The sequence below is a fragment of the Thunnus maccoyii genome, chromosome 16 (assembly GCF_910596095.1).
Source record: "Thunnus maccoyii chromosome 16, fThuMac1.1, whole genome shotgun sequence".
Classification (NCBI taxonomy): domain Eukaryota; kingdom Metazoa; phylum Chordata; class Actinopteri; order Scombriformes; family Scombridae; genus Thunnus; species Thunnus maccoyii.
This window is the reverse complement of record NC_056548.1, coordinates 7,557,482-7,582,673: the sequence shown is the minus strand read 5'-3', so window position 1 is coordinate 7,582,673 and position 25,192 is coordinate 7,557,482. Positions and strand designations below refer to the sequence as shown.

The following is a 25,192-nucleotide window of genomic DNA, read 5'->3' as shown; positions in this document are numbered from 1 at the left end:
GATACTGGAATCAGCTGATTAATTACCCACCATGTGTAGCTGTTAATCTGTAAAACTCCCAAAAATTCCTTGGCAGACATGATGACCTCAGTTTTCTCAGTAGTAGTGACGAGCCTGATGTCTGCTGTTGGGATTTCGTCACCGTATTATCACCTTTAGTCATGAAACTATATCAAGTAGGTCAATATGAAATAAATTTTTAAAGAACATCAAAGGCAACAGGACAGAACAGAACAGGATATTGACACATCATGATGTGAATAACCATAAATGGACTAGTTTTTTTTTTTTTTTTACGCCTACTCAGCCTCCCCTCAGATTCCCCAACAGTGTAATGATTGTCTATGAAACACATGATGTCATTGCTGTCTGAGGAAACCGCGATGCCAGTTGTCTCTTGTCTTACAGCCTGAACTATTCTTCATTCTCCTTGCCAGACAAAAGCAGACTACCAGAGGGCATACCAGTGGTTGTTAGGAAAAATCACACACACACACACACACACAAAAAACACATGGTACAGTATCACGGGCTGATGGTGAAGTAGTAATATGAAGGCAGACAGAAATGCAGTCGAGGGTTATCAAGTTGTTTGTAGAACTTCTCAGTGTGGCCGTCACTTATCTCCAGGAAGTAGACACCCTTCATTTAACCCCCATGCTCCCCCTGGGATGAGTATTCAAATAGGGATATCATATACTTTAGGGTTGTTTACATTTTGACTGGAGTGTGCCGGCTGGGTCGCATATGGCTTAATGATTAATTACAGGCTGCAGATGCAGAGGAGCATAACACAGTCAGCTTGTTTTTAACGGCTAACAACAGCAGTTTTACAGCTGTGACATCAATCAAAATGATTTGAAGAGTTGATTTTTTTATGAAATCCTTTAAAGAATAAAGTCTCATATCTTTTACAGTTACTCTTTGGCTGGAACGGCACTCATTAGTGAACTTACAATGGAGTTTTTTTAATCTTTATTTATCCAGGGAAAGTTAACCGGTTACGCATGCTCTTTCGCAGAACACCCTCCCTTATAGGTCACATTCATAAGTGGGAGGTTGAGTACAACCGCAGCCTTTGAGGACTTCCAGTGGAGCGAGCATGGGTTTAGTCAGATGCACCACAATCGTATGGGAGGGGACGTGAAAACCTTTTCAGTTTCTTAAGTCAGATCCTGTGTTTGACCCTTAAGCTTCCAGCAGAAATCAGCCTCCACCCACTGCTTCATTATGTTGCAAAAGAGCAAAACTCTCTCTGTTAGTTGTGTGTTTTATCCTCTGCTGGGTTGCTTCTATAGTCCTTTCGGTCACAGATGGTTTTAGGCTCATGTTGTTTGACCACAAACCCAAACACATGTACAACTCAATGGGATTATCGTGCTTGTTCTGCAGTATCCCATACATGGCTTAGCCTTAACAGCAAGGGCAGCTATTTAAGAATTCCCCTCCCGACATGACTGGAATACCTTGGGAACGTGCCAGAGACCAGACAGAGCCAAACGCACCATCTCTTCACATGACCTGTGCCTCAGAAAGCAGGCACGAGCTCCTTTGTACCACTGACTCTTCAGGAGATATTCTGGGATTCTGCTGAATAGTATCATGTTGACGTCAAGTAGCTGGAGCGGATGAAATTTCTCCAGTATGTCCAAACCAAACTGTGGAGTCTGGAGTGTGCCATCAGAATAATTATACACATTTCAGTGGTTACTTAGAATGAGTTAATTGATGCGTTTAATAAGCCATCATTTGCAGTCGTGAGAGGAAGAGCCTCTCTCATCAGCGCCTGTCGCTTCTCTGTGGGTTGGACCGCTTTTAGTTTTTAGTGTAGCAAATGAAACACAAAAAAGGAACATTTAAAAGCTTTTCAGATGTGCTAGAAGTGTAGCTCTGTGTCAGTAAGTTGATCCACTGCTTTGGTCCAGTCTGACAAACTGTATCTCAACAACTGTTGGGTGGATTGCCATGAAATTTTGTACAGACGTTCATGATCCCCAGAGGAAGAACCCTGCTAACTTTGGTTAGCCCTTGACGTTTCCTGAAGTGCCACCATGAGGTTCACATTTGTGTTTGAAGTGAAATTTCTCAATTTACTGTTGTATGGATTTGGTACTCGCATTCATGTCTTCCTCAGGATGAATTGTAATAAATATGGTGATCCTCTGACATTTCCCTCCAGCGCCACCATCAGGTCAAATTTTTTTATTTGTCGAAGACTTTGGTTTGTGACTAAATACCCGCAGAAGCAGTTGTACTTTGTGTTTGGTGCTAGTTAAATTGTTTTATTTATCATAAGAGACAATGTTAGACATTGTAAATTGAAATTATAAGCAAGTCTCGTGACAGGAAATACAGAATAGAAGGACCAAGACAATGACAATAAATAAATTTAAAAAAAAAACAAAACATTAATATAAAGGCAAATTGAATTCTATGTTTCCAAACAGGTCATTTAAAATAATTGTACATATACTCTTTTTTTTATTTTAACCAGATTTTAGATTTTAGTGCATAAAATATGATGAAATCATGAAAGAAAAGAGGAAATATTGCAATTTTTTTTGGGGGGGGGGGAATGAAATTTGTGAATAAAAAAAGTACCCATTATAATCATTACATTATAATAATACTATAATTCAATTTTAGGGTCTTTACATTCAAAATATATATTATAACATATACAAAGAAAGTTTAAAGTTATGTTTATTATGGAAATTATAACAAAAAATTACATATACCTGCTTAACATCAGCATGTTCACAGTGTCACAGGCCACATAAGTTCAGCCTCACAGAGCCACATGGCTGTACAAATATAGTTCAAATTTATATTACTAATCCAATATGAATTAATTAGATATTCTATTATTTGAAGACATAATAATGAAATAAAAGTAATTACTTGGCACAGATAATGAACATAGCCTAATAATAATGAACATTTTGGCCAGAAGTTTTCCGGAATAGCACAATCTTTGTTTTTCAAACGCATCAATTATTTAATTGACTTAATGAAGTAATGGAAAAGAGTCTAATTATCTCTTTGGCACACTCCGAGGCTCCACACCCAACAAGCTGCAGCTCTATCATTGACTTTCTGTCGTCACCACCGGACTGAATGCTGCTGCCTTTACTGCCTGCACCTCTGCACAGGAACCGCAGCCTGCTTCCTTAACCAGGGACCAGGCAGTGAGCTGGCAGTCTGCTCCCTGTCCGTGACATCACTTTCCCAAACATTCACCCTTGGAAGTTTGTCCATATATGGAAGAGCGCTCCACTTTCTTCTGACTGTCGGGGCTATCCAGTGTCGGCATATCTTCCCTGCTGTGTGTGTGCGTGTGTGTGTGTGTATGTGTGTGTGTGTGTGACAGAGACAGACAGACAGAGAGAGAGAGAGAGGGGGGAAGAAAAGAGAGAGGGTTGGTTTACCTTACAAGGCAGACAGACCTGGCCATCGCTTCAGATGTTTACAGGAGCCTCGTTGTGACTCACCTTTTCTTTTGAATGATCTGTTGTGCGCAGGCGCGGTGCAGTAACGTACTGTAACGCGCAGTAGTGTACAGTAGGCTTTCTGTATTAAAGAATGCTTGTCTAATTCCCAAAACAAATGGGATATGGCGCTGAAACAAGTTGTCACGTTATTCCCATTGCAGTACAACATATTATCTGAGATAACTGTGTCGCTTTGAAGCTGGAAGTCTTGACAGGTGCTGTAATTCTGATTATTTACTGATGAATATGTGCAGCAGAACAGAAAATACACCAATGTTAAGTTGAGTTAAACCCATTTTCATGTTTTCTAGTAATTTAAACATGAATTCACCAAATTTTACCAAACTATGACATCACTTCTAGATACCTCTTTTGGAAAGTAACTATAGGCTACTGCTATTTACTCAAGTACTGCATTTAAATACATTTCTGAGGCACTAGTGCTTAATTTGAGCATTTCAGTTTTACTCTACACTTGTATTCCACATTTTAGGGAAAATGTTTTACTCCACCTATCACATACAACATTAAAATGCTGCTCACATGTTATTCATCAATAATAATATTCTAATAGGCCCTTCACAGTTCTGACTACATATAATGTATTTACTTTTGAGTAATTTCTGGTAATCTGCACTTTTACATAAGTAACATTTTGAATGCAGGACTTCATATGTAATGAAGTATTGAACTAGCAGTTAGGAATATGTAAGAAATTAGACAATATAGTGGAAAGTACATTTACTTAATTACTGTACTTAAGTACAATTTTCTTCAGAATTTACATTCATATGCTATTTGTAGTTCTGTGCCATTACATTTTACATTTATCGAACATATTCAGTTAGCCTTGTTACTTTTCAATTTAGTTATCTTTATAAACCTGGAATCCACCTAGATTATGTACAACAAATCAAATATGATATTTGTAGTTTGCGATTATTGTCTACTTTTAAGTATGTATGTACTAAGAGTATATATTACTAATGATAGTCATGTACTCAGTGGTGGACAAAGTGTTCAGATCCCCTCTCCAAGTACAGTATTATCTCTGCTGCCCCTTGTCAGTGTATATGTTATGTGAATTAATTATTATTGCTGATGCATCACTGTGAGAGCAGCACTCGAATGTTGCAACAGGTCATGGTAAAGCCAATTTTGTCTACTTTATATCCTACCTATACAGTACATTATGTTTTAGATCATATGGTTTGTATGTAAAATCCTCATCTGCAAAGTAATTAGCCTACAGCTGTAAAACATGTATAGTGAAGTAAAAAAAAGTACAAAATTTAACTCTCTAATGTAGTGGAATACAAGTAAAAAGTGGCGTAAAATGGAAATACTCAAGTAAAGTACAAGTATACCTCAAAATTGTACTTTTTCCACCACAGTTACAGGACTTGTACTTGTAACAGAGTACATTTTTATTGTAGTATTGCTACTTTTAAGTAGTACTACATAATACTTCTTCCACCACAACTAAAAAACTTAAATAAAAGGAGTTTGTAGTTCTCTAAAAGTTCCCAGTTTTAGAGTTTTTTTCATCCTGCAGTTACATCGTGTTCAGTAATGCGTTACACTTGTTTTGAAGTATCCTCCCAGTCAGATGGTTGGATCAACCTATGCAGTCAACCTTGGATATAATGCCTCCGCACGGACAGTCGAGCCAGCCAATCAGCTTGAAGGAGGCGGGCGCTGTGTCCCCGAGGCGCCCAATCAGAATCCTCGGTCGGTTACCCAGTCAATTAGAAGCAAAGTTTTTTGCGTCTGTCGCTCCTCGATACTAGACCTGCCTACTGCCTGCCTGTACGCTGCTGAGAGAGCTCCTGCTGGGGGAAAAATAGAGCAGATAGAGGAAGAAAAAAGAGGCAGAGTTGGAGGGGGGAAAGAGAGTTAGAGAGAGAGAGAGAGAAAGAGAGAGAGAGAGAGAGAGAGAGAGAGAGAGAGAGGGAAGCCGGGGGTGGACCGTTAATTTCATCCACACACCGTCGTGAATGCGTGGAGGAGAGTAGGCTGAGCTATACAGTGTGTGATATACTGCTGTAACATCACCTCGCCGAGGACCGGGGGACGTAAGAGAGAAGCCGCCGTCTATATATATAAAGCTTTATAAATACATGTATAATATGGATCAGTACGATGAACAGAATGATTACATGCAACAAGAAGACGACTGGGATCGGGATCTCCTCTTGGATCCTGCATGGGAGAAGCAGCAGAGAAAGGTGAGACACTGACTTCCTTACACCCCCGTGAAGGTGCGGATGTGTTGCTCGTGATCATAATAATAATACAGCTGATTATTATAATTATAATAATAATACTAGTAATAATTATTATTATTATCACAGGAATGAGGATTTCTAATAGGCTACGTGTGCTTGACTACTTTGATGATTTATCAGCCAACAACCACCAAACACGTACTGGTGGCTGTTTAGTTCAATTAACAGGCTCATTAACTCAGTGGTCGTCACCTGTGGGCCTTTCTGCGACTTCAGCTACTTTTTATCATTCTGCTTCAAAACTTTTCCCACACAGACACTTGCACATATCCTGTTCTAAAGCACTAAAGCGTTATGAAATTTCCTGTACCAGAGAATTACAGGAGGCCCACCCCAGTGAGGAGAGAGAAGGGGGGGTAAAAAAAATAATTAAAACTGGACAGGACGCCCACCTTTCCAGCGCAACAGATGTCAGCCATGCGCTTGACTGCATATGGTGTGTGACTGGCCCCTCCTGTCATCTGGTTTATGATGCGACGTGGATTAGGCCATGCTTAACAACCCGGGGGATGGTGTGTGTGTGTGTGTGTGTGTGTGTGTGTGTGTGTGTGTGTGTGTGTGTGTGTGTGTGTGAGAGAGAGAGAGACAAGAGGAGGGAGACCCACCATAACACACTTAGCGTCCTCTTAATTAGCCGCATTTACGCGCGGATTCTGCGCGTTAGCAAAGCACAATACTGACTTTTTGAGGCAAATAAATAGATTTGTATTTGTTCTGGTGGCTGTTTTCTGTAGGCTGATCACAGTGTGGAAGTTCCCCATATATTTATTAATACCCAACTTCTTTAATTCAGTCTGTTTTCCACGTATGATGAATAGACGTACCGGGTCATCTTTATTATAAAGAGCTGTAAGACATCCATGTATTGTCCTAACAAGCTCAGAGTTTTCTACACGCCTCTCACAACTGCTGCTCTTTTTTTCCAGGCAGAGTATGAATGGTCGATTTTCAGTGAAGGGGTGCTACTTTTTTTTTTTCCCTTACTCTTCATACTTTTTTCCTCCGCTTTGAAAAAGGGGGAAGAAAAAGCGCTGTGGAATCTGAGTAAGCGCTGCGGTTTGGGCTGGGCTTGCATGGGAGCAAGCGTGCCCAAAAATGGTAATAATCGGCCCCTCTCGCTGCCGTTGGAAAAACTTTTTCCCCAGTTTCTTTCTTGCACTGCGAAGCTCTCCGGCTTCTAGTTTCCTGGATTATGTCATCGGCGGGCTGCTACCGGGCGAGACCGATTTAAGGGAAGTGAAGGAAAGGTATGCAAGGCTGATGTCAGGTGTGAATAAGCAGACTGGACTTTTCACTGACATCAGACAACATCATCTGCTGCTGCTGCTGCTTCTTTAGTCCACAATATAAAAACTATTCTTGCAATAAAGAGAGAGTTTGAACAGGCCTGAAGGAAGCAGTACCTGACAGTTTGGTTCAAAGACCTAAATGAGTCCATCATGGTGAAATATTCTCCCGTGATGACCTGCATATTTCTGCGCCTGCATGACCCTCATTGATCCAATCATCCTACGGAGGGCAGGAATGTTTTATTCATCTGTTCCTCTCCGCAGAGAACAGTGATAGCTGGTTGTGATGAGATCTGACTAGATCCACAGGCAATTACACAGAGAGAGAGAGAGAGAGAGAGAGATAGGTGACAGCAGCAGCAGCCCCCCTGGCAGGCATGCACCTCTGTCCTCGGCCTCAGGGGGAGCATAGTTAACTTTTGTGTACACACACAAAGACACACACTACCCAAATTCCCTCCAGGCTTCAACAATCAGCTTTGCTACTGATGAGCAGATAACCTAAAAGCCTTTCATGTTTGTAGATTCTTTCCCCATTGAGAAAAAAACGTTATTTTTATAGACATTATGAGCTGTTTAGTGTGTAAATGAATCAACCTACATGTAGGACGAGCTGCCTCAGCTTTCAACATGTTGGTTGGTTAATTTAAACAGGACACGAGTATTTAAAAATGAGCCACAGACAGGGCCCATTAACAGTTGGGATTTGTCTGTTTTTATTATTATAGTTGCAAACAGATTGCAGACAGAAGACATACGCATGAAATAGTAGCTTAAAATTGTCCAGTGCTGGAAATTTCCCAGCTGTGCCTCCCTCTGTGTTCTGCTGCACTTCCCCTAGAGCCTGAAGACCATTCATTTGTTTGTCAGAGAGTCAAAATTGGAAATTAGCAAACAATTTACTGTCAACATAATCCTACTCTGAGTCACAAACTGTGACGGTAAACTAGACTTAAATAATGAAAAGAAAAAAAAACAAAAACATTTATTGCTCAGGTGAGGACCAGAACTCACTGTTTTGCAATTCACTTTGACGCACATGAACCCAGCATGTCAGAGAGTGCTTAAAATATTTTGAGTCCGATGCAAGTCTTAACCTGACCCCCGGGTATAAAGGCGCTGGTATCCTCTTATCTTGGAATCTTAATGTCTTTGCAGACCCAGGTGTCCCAGGTAACTGATGCCAGAGGTTACTTGAAGTTGCAAACTCTCACATATTTTCACCTGTATAACATATGACTTTATTTATCACTCTGTTTCACAAACAAACAAACATCCACACCTCGTCTAATAATCATTCTGTAACAGTTTCGTCTGTTGCTTTCATAGCCGGAAGGTGGAGTTCAGGTGTCGACTGTCGTGGCTAATTTGTCCAGGTTTGTCCTTATATGGATATAAGCAGAAGTACCTTCGATTAGGCCTGCCTGTAAAACCTCCCGCCTCCCATTTCCCATCTCCCACACCCCAACCTCTGTATTTCCAAACCGCTCCCAACCCACACCCACATTCCCCTGCTCAGACTGTACAAGCCAAGTCACAGATAAGATCGACTCATTCCGTGATTTGTTCACTCATTTGTCTCATTTGGTGACTGTGAGCCTCAAATTGATGAGTCTAGACTGATTCTGAGTCCTGGCAGATGTGGATCATAATCCTTTTTTTTTTTTTAAAGATGCATGTCATTCTCTGATATACTAAGTGAAGAAAAAAGATAAATTATATAATATCTATTGTGTTATTTCATATAACCTGCTCAATGAGTTTATGGATGTTTCCTCTTTGGAGAGTAATCAAGTTCTGGGCGTTGAGGCTGACGGGCAGCAGCAGCGTGTTGGTCAATACATTTCTTCGAATCGTGATGCATGACTCAATTAATTCACCCCGCAGGCCAACGGGCTATGCAGGAACTTGTCTTTTTGTGTGACAGATATGCAGGAAGTGTTCACTAAGCGAATCAAGTCATCAGACATGTCACCACTTTACACTTCCCACTTTGGCTAATCAGCAGTCCCTGGGCGGGGCTGTTGCTGGCAGCAGGCGTCCAAACTGAGCATCCTGACCCACATCTAAAGTAACTGACATTTCACCGCCGCTGGACAAAACAACACTTACTATGTCTACAAAAACAAGCCTGTTTTTGTTCTTTATGCCCAAGAATTTTTAAAATACAATATCTGACAGTTTCTAGATTCAGGACTCAACACAGGGATCTTTCAGTTCATGTAAGGAAACGTAAAAAGAGTTTTGTGTTGTTGTTTTTTTTTTGTTTGTTTGTTTTCCCACAACTGCAACGGTTTGCTAGATTGCATAATAGGATGGGTAATCTGGCCACCTCACAAAATGCTTCCTGTCATCAGATTCCTCTGTTCCCATGATGCACCTTTCGTAGCCCTGTTTTAAACAAAAGAAGAAGAGCGTCACAAACCGGCGATGACAAAGCAGGGAATGACAAGAGTGAATTCCCCTCTTTTCTCTCTCTCTCTCTCTCTCTCTCTCTCTCTCTCTCTCTGTGTGACAGGCGGCTCCGCTCTCCACCCTGATGAAGGCGTTATGTGCTGAAATGTTGGTTCTTTTCACTACATAAAACATGAGCGTGCTAGAGAGTGTGTCACCCTCCTCTCGCCCCCCCCACCACCACCATATTCAATAAACTGTCTGGCTGTCATGTGATGTTTTTCATCCTGCAGCTTGGACTCTGTAAACTAATGTCACCCAGAACTGCACTTGATTAAACTCACATGCAATCAAGCACGTACATAGCTCCTGCATGATATTTTGAGACACTTAAATTAAATTCTGTATGATTCTATGAAAGACGTAGTGTAGTCATCCGCAGGTCATTCGTTCAGATTCCGTCAGAAAGTGTCAACACAGAATAAAGACCGATAAAGACTAATGCTGAGGTGCCCTTGAAAAATGAGCTCACACTTTCTTACATTAAAGTCATAAACTGACACGTTGGGAAATATGTTTATCCGCTTTCTTGCTTAAAGTTAGATGAGAAGGTCAATACCACTCTCATATCTGTGTTAAATATGAAGCTACAGCCAGGGGTTGATTAGCTTAGCTTAGCATAAAAACTGTAAACAAGAGGAAACAGCTTCAAAGGCTTACCAAATGTAACAAATTCCACACACCAACACCTCTAATGCTCTAAAGGGAAATCAAGAAATAGTCCTGCGCATAACCCATCATAAAACTGCTACTTGTCATTTTCACACTTTGGATTAAACAAACAATATACAGCGTGTTAATTAGTGAGGGTAAGAGGTGCTGATATGTGGAATTTGTTATGTTTGGACAGCTCCAAGTTAGCTGTTTCCAGTCTCAATGCTATGCTAAGCTAACAATCTCCTGGCTCCAGTTTCATATATAACAGACAGGTGTGAGAGCGGTATCAAATCTGTCATCTACCTCTCAGCAAGAAAGTGAATAAGCTTTATTTCAAACACTGTTGAAACATGAGGAGATGAAACAGCCCTCCATCTCTGTCTGAATCAAAGGTGCTGCAGGGAAATGAGCAACTGTCTGTTTCCCGGCAGGAGACGGTTCAGTGTTCCTCAGTCACTTAGTCATCTGTCAGGGCGGCTGCAGCTCTCTCTGAAAGAGTAAGATGTCAGAAAATTGAAGATTCCAGCAACAGATATCTTAATAAAAGACTTGAGGACTCTCGAGTTTTGATAATCCTGCATCTGCTCGCTGTCGTGGTGAACACAGCCGGACTATAAATCCCAACAGGAGCTTCCCGCTGAACCAATTATCCCGCCCTGGTCACGCTGTCAGAGCCCTGTCTCGTTTGTTCTGATTGATGGGGTCACAGGCTGACACCCCAGCTGAGAGGGACCAGGAGCATCCACATGCCCTATCACAGGAAGTTTTATGTGCGTGCTCCCGGCTCACCCCCAGGGTACAATTAAAGGGTGGAGTCCAACTTTTCTTAAACCAGAAGTTGTCCTTCGATGAGGCAGATTGTCTGTTATAGACTTAAAACAGAAGTTTAGTTCACAAGAGTGCTTTTACCTTATATCCGTTGCCCCAGTTTTCCCAGTTGGGATTTGAACCTGTGAGCCGCCACCAACAAGCTCTCTTTTCTACCTACTTGTCTCTTCATCCTACCTCTCTTCTGCTCTTTCTCTCTGGCTGTAAGTCGATATTGCGAAACTCTGTTGGGGTTTGATCGAGCACGTTTCATAATTAACCGAAACATCTTGTTATCTGCCGCTAATGTGAGGCTTTCAGTCAGGAGGAAATCTACTCTTAATAGCCTGAAGCTCCTGGCTGATGTATAGTGTGTCAAAAGATACTGACCTGTGTCTAATGACTCTTACATAACCCGACTCTACGTCTCAGGGAGGGGTATTGTTCCCCCCTGTCTGGTGCATTGTGGCTCTAGTTGGAGAACTGGTGGCACTGTTTACCCAAGAAAAGTCAATGGGACAGCTCACAAAGCCTTGATCCTTTAGAGCGTTTATTGAACTACCCACACATGTCGAAAATAAAAGGGATCATATGACTTCATGTCAGGCGAAGTGACAAACCCACAGAGAACTCTGCAGTTCCCCTCAGCTTTATTGAGGGGAACTTTTTTGGTTCACTTTTACTGCGGGTATAGTGTCGTTTTTGGCCACAGCAGACAGCTGATCTCAACGCTCTAAAATCCCTCAGTACGCTACCTGCTCAGCACTAAACGGCAGACAGACAAAGACAGCAACTTGCAGCTAAAGAGACAGATCTTTTTTTCTAGAGGTGGTGGAGACCAAAAATAGAGCTAAAAGGAGATTGAATATTGGACTTACATCCGCCACGTCTCCAAACACGACTCCAAATGAATGCTAATGTAATTGCATGTCTGCTGGGTGTGTAAATAGTCAACTGTTTGCTAACAAATTCATCATGTCGACTGAAAAAAAAAATGTCAGTATTGTGTTCAAAGCTTGTTTCTGCTGCCCCCAAGTGGCCAAACAAATCATTATTGCGGGTTTAACAAGCTAATTTGATCTTTAGAAAATAAAATAATGTTTTAACATTGTTGGTTATGTAAAACTGATCAAATAGTAAAAACTTAAAAGCCACAGACACAAACCCAGACTCACCAATAACTGGTAATACCATTCTATCTTGTCATTAGGTCTTGTTTCCTAAAATGTGTGTAGGTTGCTTTTTGGGTTTTCCAAAACAGTTACATCATCAAGTGCAGAAAGTTTATGATACATAACAGAACTTCTCATTGCTGCTATCTTTGGATATTGGTGAAATACATCACTTATTTGTGTTTGTGTCATTTTCTTTCTTTTTTCATTCATTTTTCATTTTTGTCTAACAGCTGAATCACCACTTCTTGAGAAAGCCCATTGCAGCTGAAAGGCAGTAAAACCTCTGATCCTCTCTTGCTCTGGAAAACATTTTCATGCTAAAGATATGCAGTTCTAGTCCCTGAATAGTTTCTCCTTTATTTGTTTCAGGAAGGTGAAAGCTAATTCTTCCTCATCAGGCTATACACTACATCTGGGTTTTTTAGAATTCACTGTTTGAAAAGTCAAATGTGAGCAATTACCAGGCTCTTATCTGAACGGCTCCCAAATGCCAGGGCCCTGATGCAAATTCTTGCATAGCTTATTTTCTCAGGCTTGTGCTCCAAATTTAGAAACTTATACAGAAATCAACTCCAGGCTCTTGGTTATAGGTCATTAAAACATTTTTAAGGCCAATTGTGCAATGAATGTTAATGACTTAGTTACTTGGTTATGTTTGACTGTTTTGCATCATTTGAGGTTTCATGACTGAAGATTCATCCTGCACAGACTGGAGTTAAAGTTATATTTGCAGCTCAGTGGCAGATTTGAGATCCCAGACGGAGAGCTTTTTGGATTCCACATCCACCATGGGATTTAGGGTCAAGGTGCATTTCCTGTTGAGCAAAGAGTGCACAGCTAAAAACCTGCTCAATGCTCGGCCACGTCTGGAACCACTACGTACTTACGGTCACATGTCTTCAATAGCATACGACCCAGAGGGGGTTTATAGGCGATCTGTCTGCATGTTTCCAAGGAATTTTCCCCGCACCACATGGGAAGGATGTAGTCAGGTCTTTCCTCCGCTAATGCTATTAATCAAACCACATGCATTCTCAAGTGCATGTGCTCGCTGCGAAGCCTCTCTTTGAAGCCCAGGGGGGTTCGTACTGCACTGTACTCGGGGAGGCCTCGAACATGTGAGCGTATGAGCTCTAAGCCCGCTCACAGGAGCAGCTGCGGTGCGTCTCACGTAAGCGAACGCAGCTTTGAGTAAACAGATACCGTGGTAAAAGCAGGCAGCAGGCACACCTTTGCATTCAGTAGCTGTGTAGGTGGAGCTCTGGGGGGGGGGAGGAAAGGAGGGAGAGAGGCGGGGAGGAGGCAGTGAGTGGAAGAGGAGGCTCAGACAGAGGAGCTTTCAGGGCTCTGCACAAAGAGAGCGTGTTCAGGAGGCCATCCTTTGTCACATTGTCAACCTGGAGTCAATAATTTATCATCACTGGCCAGGATGGTGTAGAAGCTATCAAATTACTCTTTTCTCTTCAGGTGCTTAAGGGTGTTTCCCCTCCTGCAACATACTTAGTTATTTAGGATGTTAAGATGTAATCAATTACTCATTTGCGTATTACTTATTTAAACAACTGCATAGCCTCCACACCCACAAGTCCCATCTCCTCCTCTATTTTAACAAGCAGCCAGCAAACCGTAGGTCGGTATTTACTGACCTGTGTTGGGCAAATGACTTGAAATTACACATAACTCATTGTGTTACATTACTCATAGCTTTACTTGTTACTCAGCCATCAGCAAAGTTGCCTTTAAACAACTCAAAATGTTCCAGACCTTCGCATTTCATCTTTTGTGTTTAAACACATGTAGATATAAAAACCAAGAGAACAAATAGGCGTAAACGTGTAATTTCAGAAAACACATTTATTGAGATAAACGACTTTTTGACACAGTCTACAAATCTAGCCACATTGTTCTAAAAAAAAAGATTAAAAACTGCTGATGTAGTCATATGATGTGAGGAATGGCGTAAAATTATTGGACTCATTCAAATAAAAATGTCCAAGCGCTGAAAATAAAGCAATAAATAAACTGAAGGCTGTAATAGTAAACTATAACAACACGAGCTGTAGCCTGTTAAGCATCTACATGGAAATTAAATAAATAACATGCTTGCCTCATCAGCACTCATTTTCTTCTCTTTTATCTCTCGTGCAAACTCTTGGGGGAGAAAGACAGTCGTGCTTGTGAGTCACAGTCATCACAACGAGTATGATTGGCTGGAAAGACGTCATGTGAGAAGAGATTCATAAACACAGACGCAGGATACATATTTTTCTATCCTCATCATGTCGGGGAATGAATTAAAATGAGATAGCTTAGCCTGATTACAACTACTTATACTAAGTGTCACAAAATGATCAAATTACTGGACATTACGGGACTTTTGGCATCGGTAATGTAATAGACCATGGCTCATTACTGAATTGTAACCCATTATACTATTTGTTACTGGTCATTAATCATAATGTCAAGAGGCGGGAAGATCTTTTAAAGTGGTAACCTGTAAGATCATTATAGTTAGAAAGTGATCCTGAAGGTCATTTTACAGTCAAGCATGTGTTCCACACAGCGATGTCTTGCTTTTTCTTGCTGTCTGTTCAGCCATGGCAGCCATTACTGCTCACACTAACTACCCAGTTCTTCGTCTTCTGTTTATCCGAAACCAGCCGCTGCTGCTTCTCCCGGAAACTTATCAACGCTTCACTTCCCATGTGGCTCAAGATTTGTCCCCGGATGGGCCTAGCTGATACTGGGAGTACAGCATTGCAAGGGCTTTAATGACATGGACTAGGTTGAGGTTAATAGATACTGTATATGGATATTTTTTAGCCAATCATGGTCAGAACTAACCAAAACTCCCCCCATAAGAAAGGTTTGATACTTTCTTATCCATCAGCTTTTTGTTTTTTTCTTCTCTCCTTCCTCTCTCGTTAATTCTTCTCACCCTTGCTTCCTTTGTCTGACTCTTTTTTGCTCTTTCTCACCACTGTCTCTCTCCCCCTGCACAAGATGTGACTGAGTGGGTGGTGATAGATTTAAGGAAAAGTTTTTTTTCCTCGCTTAGTTTCAGCCTGAGTGTGTTGAAATCTCCCTGCAGCCTTATCAGGAGGCCTGTCTTCCATTGTGCAGAGGGCGGTACGTCACTATTATTTGCTCTGCGTGTAAAAAATAGGCAATTGCAGCATTTGAACAATGAAGACAGGATGTTTCTTAGGGATTTATTTACACTATAGGCAATTAAATCTAATTCAGGGGGAGTTAAATTCAATGTAGCGAATCAGGCGTCCTAGGTGGCCGGCGGAGGCGAGGAGTCAGAAGGAGGTGCAACGGTTACAGCCACGGTGCATGAAAAGGACATAAAGCCAATGTTCCTGTAAGTCTAAAATGATGATAATGTTGGAAATAAATCACTCAATCAATCTGTGTTTGTGAGTCCTTGGGAAGAGAGTGTTCTGATGAAAACCGAGGCCAGAGGCTATTTGTTCTGCTGTACTCTTCCACTTTTCTAAAGTGGGACAAGTATTGAACGTCTGAATTTCAATCAGTGGCTGCTATCGATCGTCTGGTCCACTGGCACTCATGATCAGTTAGAGCAAGAGTTGACTCTCCCTGCAGGCATGTTGCATTACGCGCCGATGACTCTCCGCTGTTTGTGTGATACAGTCTGAGCAATTAAATTCTGCAGCAGCCAACAAGCACTGACCGACATTTCTTCTCCTCCCCCCCCTCCTCGTCCGAGCTACTTTCCCTCATCTGTTTCCTGCTGCAGGATTAGTCTGCACGCTCCCAACGTCACCTCATCTGTGACAGTAAACAACAGCAGTCACTGTGAAGTGCTCACAGCGGATCTCATTACAAGTTGTAACAGACACCTCCCCTCCGCAGCCCCACCCCTGGTGGCCCAGCACAAGAGGAGAGCCGGCCTGCTACTTGTTGCTGTGTAGTGGAGAGCCCTTGGCAGGCCGGCGGGGCAGCAGAGTGGTTTGAGCTGTGTGAAGTGCTGGCAGGTGCTGCGGCTGGTGGATGGATACAGGGAGGGAGGGAGAAACGGCGGCATCGCCAGTCGCTCCTGGTTGATTGTGGAGTTCATCTGCAGCCGCCGCCACTTAGAAAAACAGCTCCTTAGAGGATAGATGTGCATGTGTGTCGTCCTGACCTTCTTTCCTTCAGGAAGTCTTTTGTCTCTCTCTGACTCTGCTGTGACCTGTGTCTTCCTTTCTTGCCCGTTATAATTACAACCTCGGGTGACCTTCTACTGATCCAGCTCAGAAAAGCCAGAGAAGAAACACAGATGCCCACAAGATTTTTTTCTTGCCCAAATGAAAACTACTGTTCCCCTTGCAAAAGTTAATGTTATGTTATTTATGTTATTGCAGTCAGTCATATTATAGTTGTGGTTGAAGCTTTTAACATGTACCTTTATAACCTGCAAAGCTTGTCTTTACAGTAGAGCTGCAGCTGGCTGAAAAATGTCCGTCACAGTTTCCTAAAGCCCAAGGTGATGTCCTTAAATCCCCTGTTTTGTTTGACCAATAGCTCAAAATCCAAAAATATTGGATTTATTATCAGATAAGACTAATAAAAGCAGCAAATCCTCACAAATAACAAGCAGGGAGTGGGGAATGTTTGGCGTCTTTACTTTAAAATCACTTGCACAATTAACCATTGATCAAAATAGTTGCAGATTATTTTTCAGTCAATTGACTAATCAGCTCAACTCGTTGCAGCTCTAATATATAATCTGTTGGGTTTCCCCCAGAAGAAGACACTGAAGAAAGTAAAAATAACAAAATAACATTCTTCAATCAGAGATTGATCCATGCCAGCTGACAATCAAACTAAATTGCCATTTTGTTGCCTCTCCATTATTCAGCCAGACGTCGTGTTTACGTTAGCTGATTTCTGTTTGGAAGAGGGTTTTTTTTGCACTCTAACCAATCAGTAGCAACTGATGTATCCACCCCATCACAGTCATTTTCATCAGCGATTGCGAGGAGGAGAGCACTTACAGTAAAAATGTTCAAGCTGAACAAAGAAACATGCCAATTTAAGAGTCGTTATTTCTGTAAATCGACTTACATAAAATTGTAGAGCTGCTGCAATCACATCACTGCTTGATTGTCAGCACTTCTGTGGCCATTATTTGTCACCATTTTTCCTGGATGTAGCTCAGTAGCATACCAGCTATGTAAAAAGATGTCATTCACGTTGTTAATCCCACTGGTGACAGCAATGAGCACAACACCAAACCTATTTTAATCTCTAAACAAATCCGAGATGTGGGCTATTGATTTCAAGGTCTGGATCAAGGCTGATGTTTACACGCGCCGATCCAAACCCAGAGCGCAATTATGCATGTAAATATGGCGAGGGGTATTAACCGTAGAAGAGATAAAGTTACTTTAGGTGCACATATTCAAATCAATGACTTGTGTCAGCTTTTATTATATGGCTGTTTTAAAAAGGTAACTTATGGACTGCATTTACTGAAACTGAAGTATTTTGGGCATCTATGGGGCCGTTTCATTGCATTTTTTCTAGCAGGAAGAAGTAATATTCTATTCCACGATATGTCTATAAAGCAGTGAGCAGTATATAACAGGTGCAGCTCGGTTTCTCCTCCACTGCGTGTCATAAATACATTACTCTGAAGTTATGGTCAGCGCAAGTCATGAGGCAATAGTCATGAATACATCACATATCAAGGTTTCAGTTTATAAAGTACCTGGACTTTTTTTTAAAAATCCTTGTGTCTCCTGAAAGTCGCTTTCATTTCAGCTTTAGCTGAACTTTGCTGAACTGAAAATGTTGCCGCTTCTCTCTTTGACTCACATGTGGAACTGATAACTTTTCTGTGTTTGGTTCGCAGAAGGATCCCACGTATAAACAATACTGAGGCCAAAGCACATTAGCATATCAGCATCTAGGTTGACTTAGCAAAATGATACGTTCTGAAACAAGAAACCGTGTGTGAACGTTTTTATATGTTCTATAATAAAAGTAGATCTGCTAATATTTTCATCCAATATAAATATAGATGATTAAAAATGACAGATATGTCATATGAGATGCAAAGTTCATTCTTGACCTTGGACACAATAATATGTAATAATAATAATAATAGAGCTTTCTCTTATATCTGGACATTTTAATCATATCACATGATCTTCATCAGCAGATTTGGGTTTTCCCAGTTGTCAAGGAATTTCAGACATTCAAATTTATTTTATTTTATTTTTTTTTAGCACTTTTAAGGACTCTTGTCCATGTTAGCTCATAAATTAGGGCAAACTCCATCTGATGATGATGATAATTTGATATGAAAGCTCCAGAACAGCTACTAAATGGACCTAATGGTGTGATTGCTTTCTCAGCATTTATTTTTCACTTTTGTTTTACCGCATACTGCCTGCATTCGAATCCATTTTTTCAACTTTGATGAATGATCCAAAATATGACATACCACTTCTAAACCAGTAGCAGCTGACTGAGATCTTTCAAAACAGCTTAGTTGGTTGTTTTTGTGTTATCAGTTATTATCAGAATGAAACAGAATTTAAAGCAATGGGAAGCAGAAGACAGACACAGATATTATGAGTCATACATTTGGATGAGGTAATAGCTACTTTGGATACAGTACATTGGTTGACCATAATTCCATCCATATGTAACGCAATGACAGAATGTGTGACTATTTTGGTCATGTGTTTCATATACTTTCTGTAATAAAACATCTAAAAGCAAAAATCCTATCAGATGGGGGTCCGTGGTCTAATTTGTGTCAGTTTAAGGGTCCTTGACATGAAAAAATTTGGGAACCACTGCGTTAAAGGAACGATGATACACTCTGAGGTGTCTTGATAGTAAAAAAATTATGAACATGGTACCGTATAAATATTGTCTGTGCAGCAGCAGTCGATCAAGTAATGCGGTAGCGTCCAGACAAGCTACATTTTCTCAAGAGGAGCGATTTCTGCTGCAGACTGAAATAAAACTGCTGAGGATCAGTACGTGACGCCACCACCATACACGGACCTGTATGCGTTATCTTTTTCCCACCCGCATTCTGGGGAGACCCAACCTAACCCTAACCAATATAACCAATCTAACCAATCTAACCAATCCAATCAACCTAATCAACGAAGGCAACGAGTACTAGTCTAGTACATATTGAAATTTATTTAGATAATAGCTACTAGTACAGAGTGGGCCTAATAAAAGTGCAGCTTTTTAAACTGCCAATCCTATAAAATACAATAATAATGATATTAACAATAATAATAATAGATTAAAAGATATAAAAATAGCTTTGATGTATCTACTTTCGCCATGTTGCTGTAGCTTAGCTTGCTACATTTCTCTGGTTGCTTCAATGTAGAGGAGCTTCATAAAACGAAGTAACTGGTAGCTTAGCTCACTACACTTTCCAAGTAGCACGCCCAACACTATTGTGCAGATATAAAATGTGTTTTCATGAAACAGAAAGTGTCTTTGTTTTCACACTTAATAACAGAAAACGTTGCATTCAGGGCAGTGTGGTGTATTGAAATGCAACACTGATGTACAATGGCCTTAACAGGACACATACAGTACAGTAAATGTATTGAAAGCTTTCTTTGTTCGAGTGCAGTAAAGCTCCGCCCAGCTCAGCATTTCTCTGAGTCAGGTGACGGTCAGCAGTGAAAAAACGCTGCTCCGGCACAAAGCTGCACCAGGACCGAGCCGCACACTTCCCAGCACACGAGTGCGAGGCAAACCGAGTTCGAGCTGACTCATGACTACTGTGTTATGGCTCGGGTGAAGCGGGCCACTGTACTTCCCATCACACTGTTTAGATTGGCGTCTGACTGTTGTCAGAGAGCACCGACAGCTCAGTCATGACTCAGGAGTTGTGGCAGCGCTGAGTTGCTGTAATAACATGTTTACTCCTGTTGAACTCAAAGAAGTTCCTTTTCTCTTTGCCGTGCAACCATGCAGATCTCTGTCCACCTTCAAATAAAGCTCTCTTGTAAATGTATTCATAAAGTATAGAGTCTTACTTTGGCTAGAATTTACAAACATACACCAGGATAATATTATTCAAATAACACCTTAGATATGTGCAGATACTGGGTCGTTTTCACCTGCATTTTCTTCCGTGTTTGTTTAACATAAAACCAAGCAGTATGTTCAGTCTGGAGACATACTGTCCGGAGAACAGGATTCTCTACAGACTGGCCTTTGTGCAGTGGGACACTCTTGCTTTGACTCAGTGAAGCGGGAGGATACATGTCCACGCTGGGCTTTTCAATGACTTGTGAATGACTTGCTCAGCATGGCTGCTTTGATGCCTGGGCTCTATTTGAATAGCATCTGCACATGGATTTGCATCCAATTTGTGTGCTGTGAGATCAGCAGAAGTGCTGCTGTCAGGACATGGACACATTTGTTTTTGTCCTCACCAAATATGGAGGCTTTAAGGAAGAGATGTAACAATGATGAGGCAGACTCTCTTTCTTATGTGTCTTAAAAAGCCTTCACAACTTCTTCAGATGAATGAATGGATCTGAGAGTACGACGGTATGTTGATCCAGCAGCAGAAGTTAAAATTGATTCTAGTCCTCCACCGAACCAAACATTTAAATTCGATTACAATCCGTAAACGTGACGTCTGTGTGAGCCGTAGAGGAAATTACACGGCGAACTCTTCACCGTCACAGACGTTTTTGAGGTTGTAAACTTGTGTTGCGTGGGGTGTGTGTGAACGTACGTGTGCACGCTGACATGTTGGATCTCAACGAGAGCTCGGGGAGCCGTGGACGTGGGTTTTTATGAGCTTTGACGCAGCCAAGCTGTTTGTTTGTGGGTCTCCAGGCTTTTTTTTGTGGTTGCTACGGCAACCGCCCAGTGTTAGGTGCTCTGCGGCATTTTCACAGACGAGCCACTCTTTGTGAAATGAACTCGGCTGAGGAAAGAGCTATTATAACACTTTGACTTCACATCGTAACACACACACACACACACACATGAATATGCATCAGAACCGCTTTGGGTCACAAGAGAGTAAATATCAGTGGACTGGTCACAATAGCTGCTATTCTTTGTCAATCTGCACTTTTTGGCTGGCTCATTGCACCGTCAGCATGTGCAGGAACAGAGGAGTGTGTGTGCATGCATGTGTGCAAGCGTGTTGAAGTGCATTTGCTTGCGTCCACAGTATACTGTGAGCGTCTGCAGAATGCATTTGTGCACCAACCGTATGCAGCATATTTTTTTTGTTGTTGTTGTTGTTGTTGCGTTCACGCTCCAGGGTGCATTTGCTTACACGCACTCACCCTCGCGCACACGCGTGTGCTGAAGCAGCAGCCGAGGCGACAGATAAGTGTAATGAGATGACCGTGCTGAGTCGACAGTTTAGCAGTAACAGCCTGTTTGAGTGCCCGTTTGGATGGATGCTGCACCTGAGAGACTGTCGCACTCCATCATGGCTGCAAGCTGGAGGAAAGAATACTTCCTCTTCTCTGGCTGCTTCGGGACAGTGTGTGTGTGTGTGTGTGTGTGTGTGTGTGTGAGAGAGAGAGAGAGAGAGAGAGAGAGAGAGGTCTGAACTGAGATGAAAAAAGGGTGTGAAGAGAGAAAAGCAACATTAACTAGCTTCATCAATCTAAAAAATAATTTTTTATGACAGTGCCGTTATACTGCACAGAAATTATGGATGTTTTGTGTATCTTTTCATGCATATTTAATTCTAATTCAGCATGACAGATCTGATATCTTTGGAAACTTGTGATCATGACTAGAATACAAAATAAAGGTTTGTGGGTTTGAATAATTCAGGAGTTTGTAATTACAGACGTAGAAAAAAAAAGTCTGAGGGGTTGAAGTGAAGTATAAGTATTTCATAACAATGTAGAGGTTGAAGACCTGAGTATTACACTTAAATAGAGCTGGGTATACTTAAATAGTTTTTGAGCACTGACCGAATTGTGTCCATAGCACAGAGTACAGAAAATCAGATCCTTTAGTTTGGCATATTTTGTTAAATTTAAAAAAAGAATTTAGACATGGACTTATTCCCCAAACTAAGGTATCAAAAGAGGTGTTGTTTTGATATCACTACCAAAATTCAGGTATCATTTTGGCAACTATATTGTGAAATTTCAAACAATACTCAGCTGTTCCTGTAAAAATGATTTTCACACTTTTTCGTCCAAATTTGAGGCGGAGATAAGAGCGAGTGGTAAAGAGAGGTTGAGACTGATAGAAAAAGAGAAAGAAAGTGAGAGAAAGGTCCAGCTGAGCAACTCTCGAGGGCAAAATGAGGGAAGCTGGAGGGCCACAGAACTGGGATTATACTGGCAAGTGTCGACTCAACAAATCGGACCAGCTGCAGGCAGGAAGTCCATATCAGCCTCCTCTTCGCACACACACACACACACACGCGCACACAGACACATCTGCCTGGCAGCCTCAGCTGAGCCTCGTTTGGTGTTTTTGGAGTCAGAGAAGTGTGTGCGTGTGTATGTGTGTGTGAGGGGGAGTCAGGCAGTATCCCCCAGTGAGCTTTAGAGGAAGGAGACAGAGGGGGATGAATGAATGAATGAACCTTTGACCCTCTCAGCGCACTCCCCTCGCTAGTTGGCAGGCCCCCAGACCCCCATCCTTCCTCTGTTAGGGAGAGAGAGAGCGTACACACGGCTGTAGCTGCGACAGAGAGACAGAGATTTCCCCTTCATCTCTCCACCAGGTTCAGCAGGCAGAAAAGGTCATATTGTTCCTGTCCGTGACCCACTGCGAGCAGGATGGATGGAGCAGCGGAGCTTTTTATTCGGAGGCGTCGTGCTGTTCGTACCGAAGGTGTAAATGTCTCCATGTTGGGGCGCCGCTGTGGATGTCAGTCGATCTCTTTCTGCGTGTTTGTCTGACTGTTTTCGGTCAGAAGTTATGAGAAAAATAACAAAAACCGTGGGTGACAAAAAAATGCCCTCAGCCATAAACATGACACTTTTCATAGTCTAGTTCATCGCTTCATTGTTGTCACTCCTCAATGCTACTTCTGTTCGCTGTGGGCAACAGTAGGTGATTTGTAGGAGCCTCTTTCCAGCATATTTTTGGAAATAGCAGCATTTTCTCGTCTAAAATAACAGAGTACACAGCCAGAAACGGCAGAAAATATCAGTTTTTGTCCCCTGCTGCCACCCACTATGATGGCATAGTATGTTAAAAGTGGCACTGCAAGGAAAATTAAATTATTGTGTGTGTCCTTGCAAAATAGTTAGCTTGGTTATGAAGTGACTGTTTGCACTCTGGGCTGCAAGTAACACAGCTCATGTAGGAGACGTATTTGTATCTTTGTGCAGATCATGCCACCATGTCTCTTTTGTGTAGCAGTTTATACTCTGGTTCCTCAATTTTCGACTCAAAAGTCATAACTGTCAAGATGTTATGTAATTGGTCAACGACATAAATTCACATGCTGGAGTTCACCAAAGTTGAACTTTACATGAAAGCTCTGTGTGGATTCACTGAGAATCCACTGCTTGCAACAACCCCAAAAACTGTGTGGTCCTCATTCAAACTGAGTGCTTACTGGCCAATAAAAAGTGCAAATATATTTTTGAGAGCTTAGTAACTTGCTCTGAAGAAGACAGTAATGCTCATCAATCATGTCTTTTCAATTCAACTTTCGCCCCACTCTCTCTATAATCTACCGACCCATGTCTCTCTCTGTCCTCCAATCTGTCTTCACTCGTCTTCATCATCTCCGTCTCTGGGCATATACAGTAGTTGCTTCTCTCTCTCTCTGCCATCAGGTTTTTTTCCAGACTTTGCATCATGTTTCTCCGCTCTCTCTCTCTCTCTCTCTCTCTCTCTCTCTCTCTCTCTCTCGCCTCCCACTCATCTGCTGAGATGGAGCTTGTGTTCGAGTCTCTCTGCTGTGCCAGATGCACGGAGCCACAGCGCAGCAGTCTGTAGAGAGTCCAGACAGCAGCTTGGCCCGTCCAGCACGTCCACTCTGACCGCTGTGTTTCACTCTGGCATTCAGAATGAAGGGTTTGGCTCTTTTTTCAAAAACCCTGCTGTGCCTCCTCACCGAAGGCAGCAGAAACCTGAGTCTTCTTCTGTTATGCTCTGCCAGATTCTCAATGTCAATTCTGATTGACCTCTCAATTCTATTTTTTTGGATGACGGGTCATTTTTTGGGCATCAGCAACACAGTCAAGCGGTTGGAAGTGTTGCCTCACAGAAAGAAGGTCCTGGGTTCGAACCAAGGCCGTCCCAGGTCCTCTTTTCTCTGTGTGCAGTTTGCATGTTCTCCTCGTGTTTCTGCCGGGTGGCCGCTGGCACTGGCAAAAAGAGCTGGAGTCGGTCCCCGGGCGCTGCACTGCGGCTACCCACTGCTGCTAGTGTACAAGATGGATCAAACGCAGAGGAAAAATTTAGTTTCACAATAAAAGAATCGTAATTTTAATTTTTATTTTAGGATGTAACCTATACCAGCGCTGTCAAAAACGCACAGGAGAGCAGCACGAATGTTTTAACACCTGTGCTTCTCCTGCTCGTTTTGAAGTTTTTGGTTTATGTTTCGTGCCTTTTCGACCAAATTTAGGCTTCTCCTGGAATACCGATCACATTCTGCAGTATCTGTTTCTGACTCAGCCAAACTACTGCAGGTGTCAAAAACTTTTTTCAACAAGTTGCATGTCGGTTGATCACAAATACCACATTCATGAAACAGCCGTGACTTTGCTAACATTTTGCTGTTAAACACAGGATCTGTGCAGATTTAAAGGTGGTGTTTTTTTCTATTTTGTAACAAATCGGTATGACTTCTATGAATCTATGATTATTTTCTCTGAAAGTTAAAAGTCATTTGGTGAATTTAACAAGCTTGTTTGCTCGGTCGCTAAAGGGACAATAAGCAAACACAGTTTATTCAAGAGACGTATTGTAGCATCGATTCCTCTCTGTTTGTCTTTTGTGAAGTTGTTTAACTCCAGTAGAACAGGGTTGAATAAAGTTGGATGGTTCAAGGCAGCTAATAAGCTACGATAGCT

At 41.8% G+C, this 25,192-nt stretch overlaps 1 protein-coding gene across 5 annotated transcripts in view; it reads left to right on the top strand.

The window, feature by feature from the left end:
• Positions 1–5,254: 5,254 nt before the first annotated feature.
• actn1 (actinin, alpha 1) overlaps positions 5,255–25,192 on the top strand; it is a 58,406-nt gene continuing 38,468 nt past the window's right edge. For 3 of the 5 annotated variants that reach the window (XM_042436836.1, XM_042436834.1, XM_042436837.1), the window contains exon 1: positions 5,255–5,719. In XM_042436836.1, coding sequence (XP_042292770.1) covers positions 5,612–5,719 — 108 coding nt within the window. In that variant the 5' untranslated portion in view covers positions 5,255–5,611. The remainder of the gene's footprint in view (positions 5,720–25,192) is intronic. The other 2 variants (XM_042436835.1, XM_042436833.1) reach the window with 1 other exon arrangement.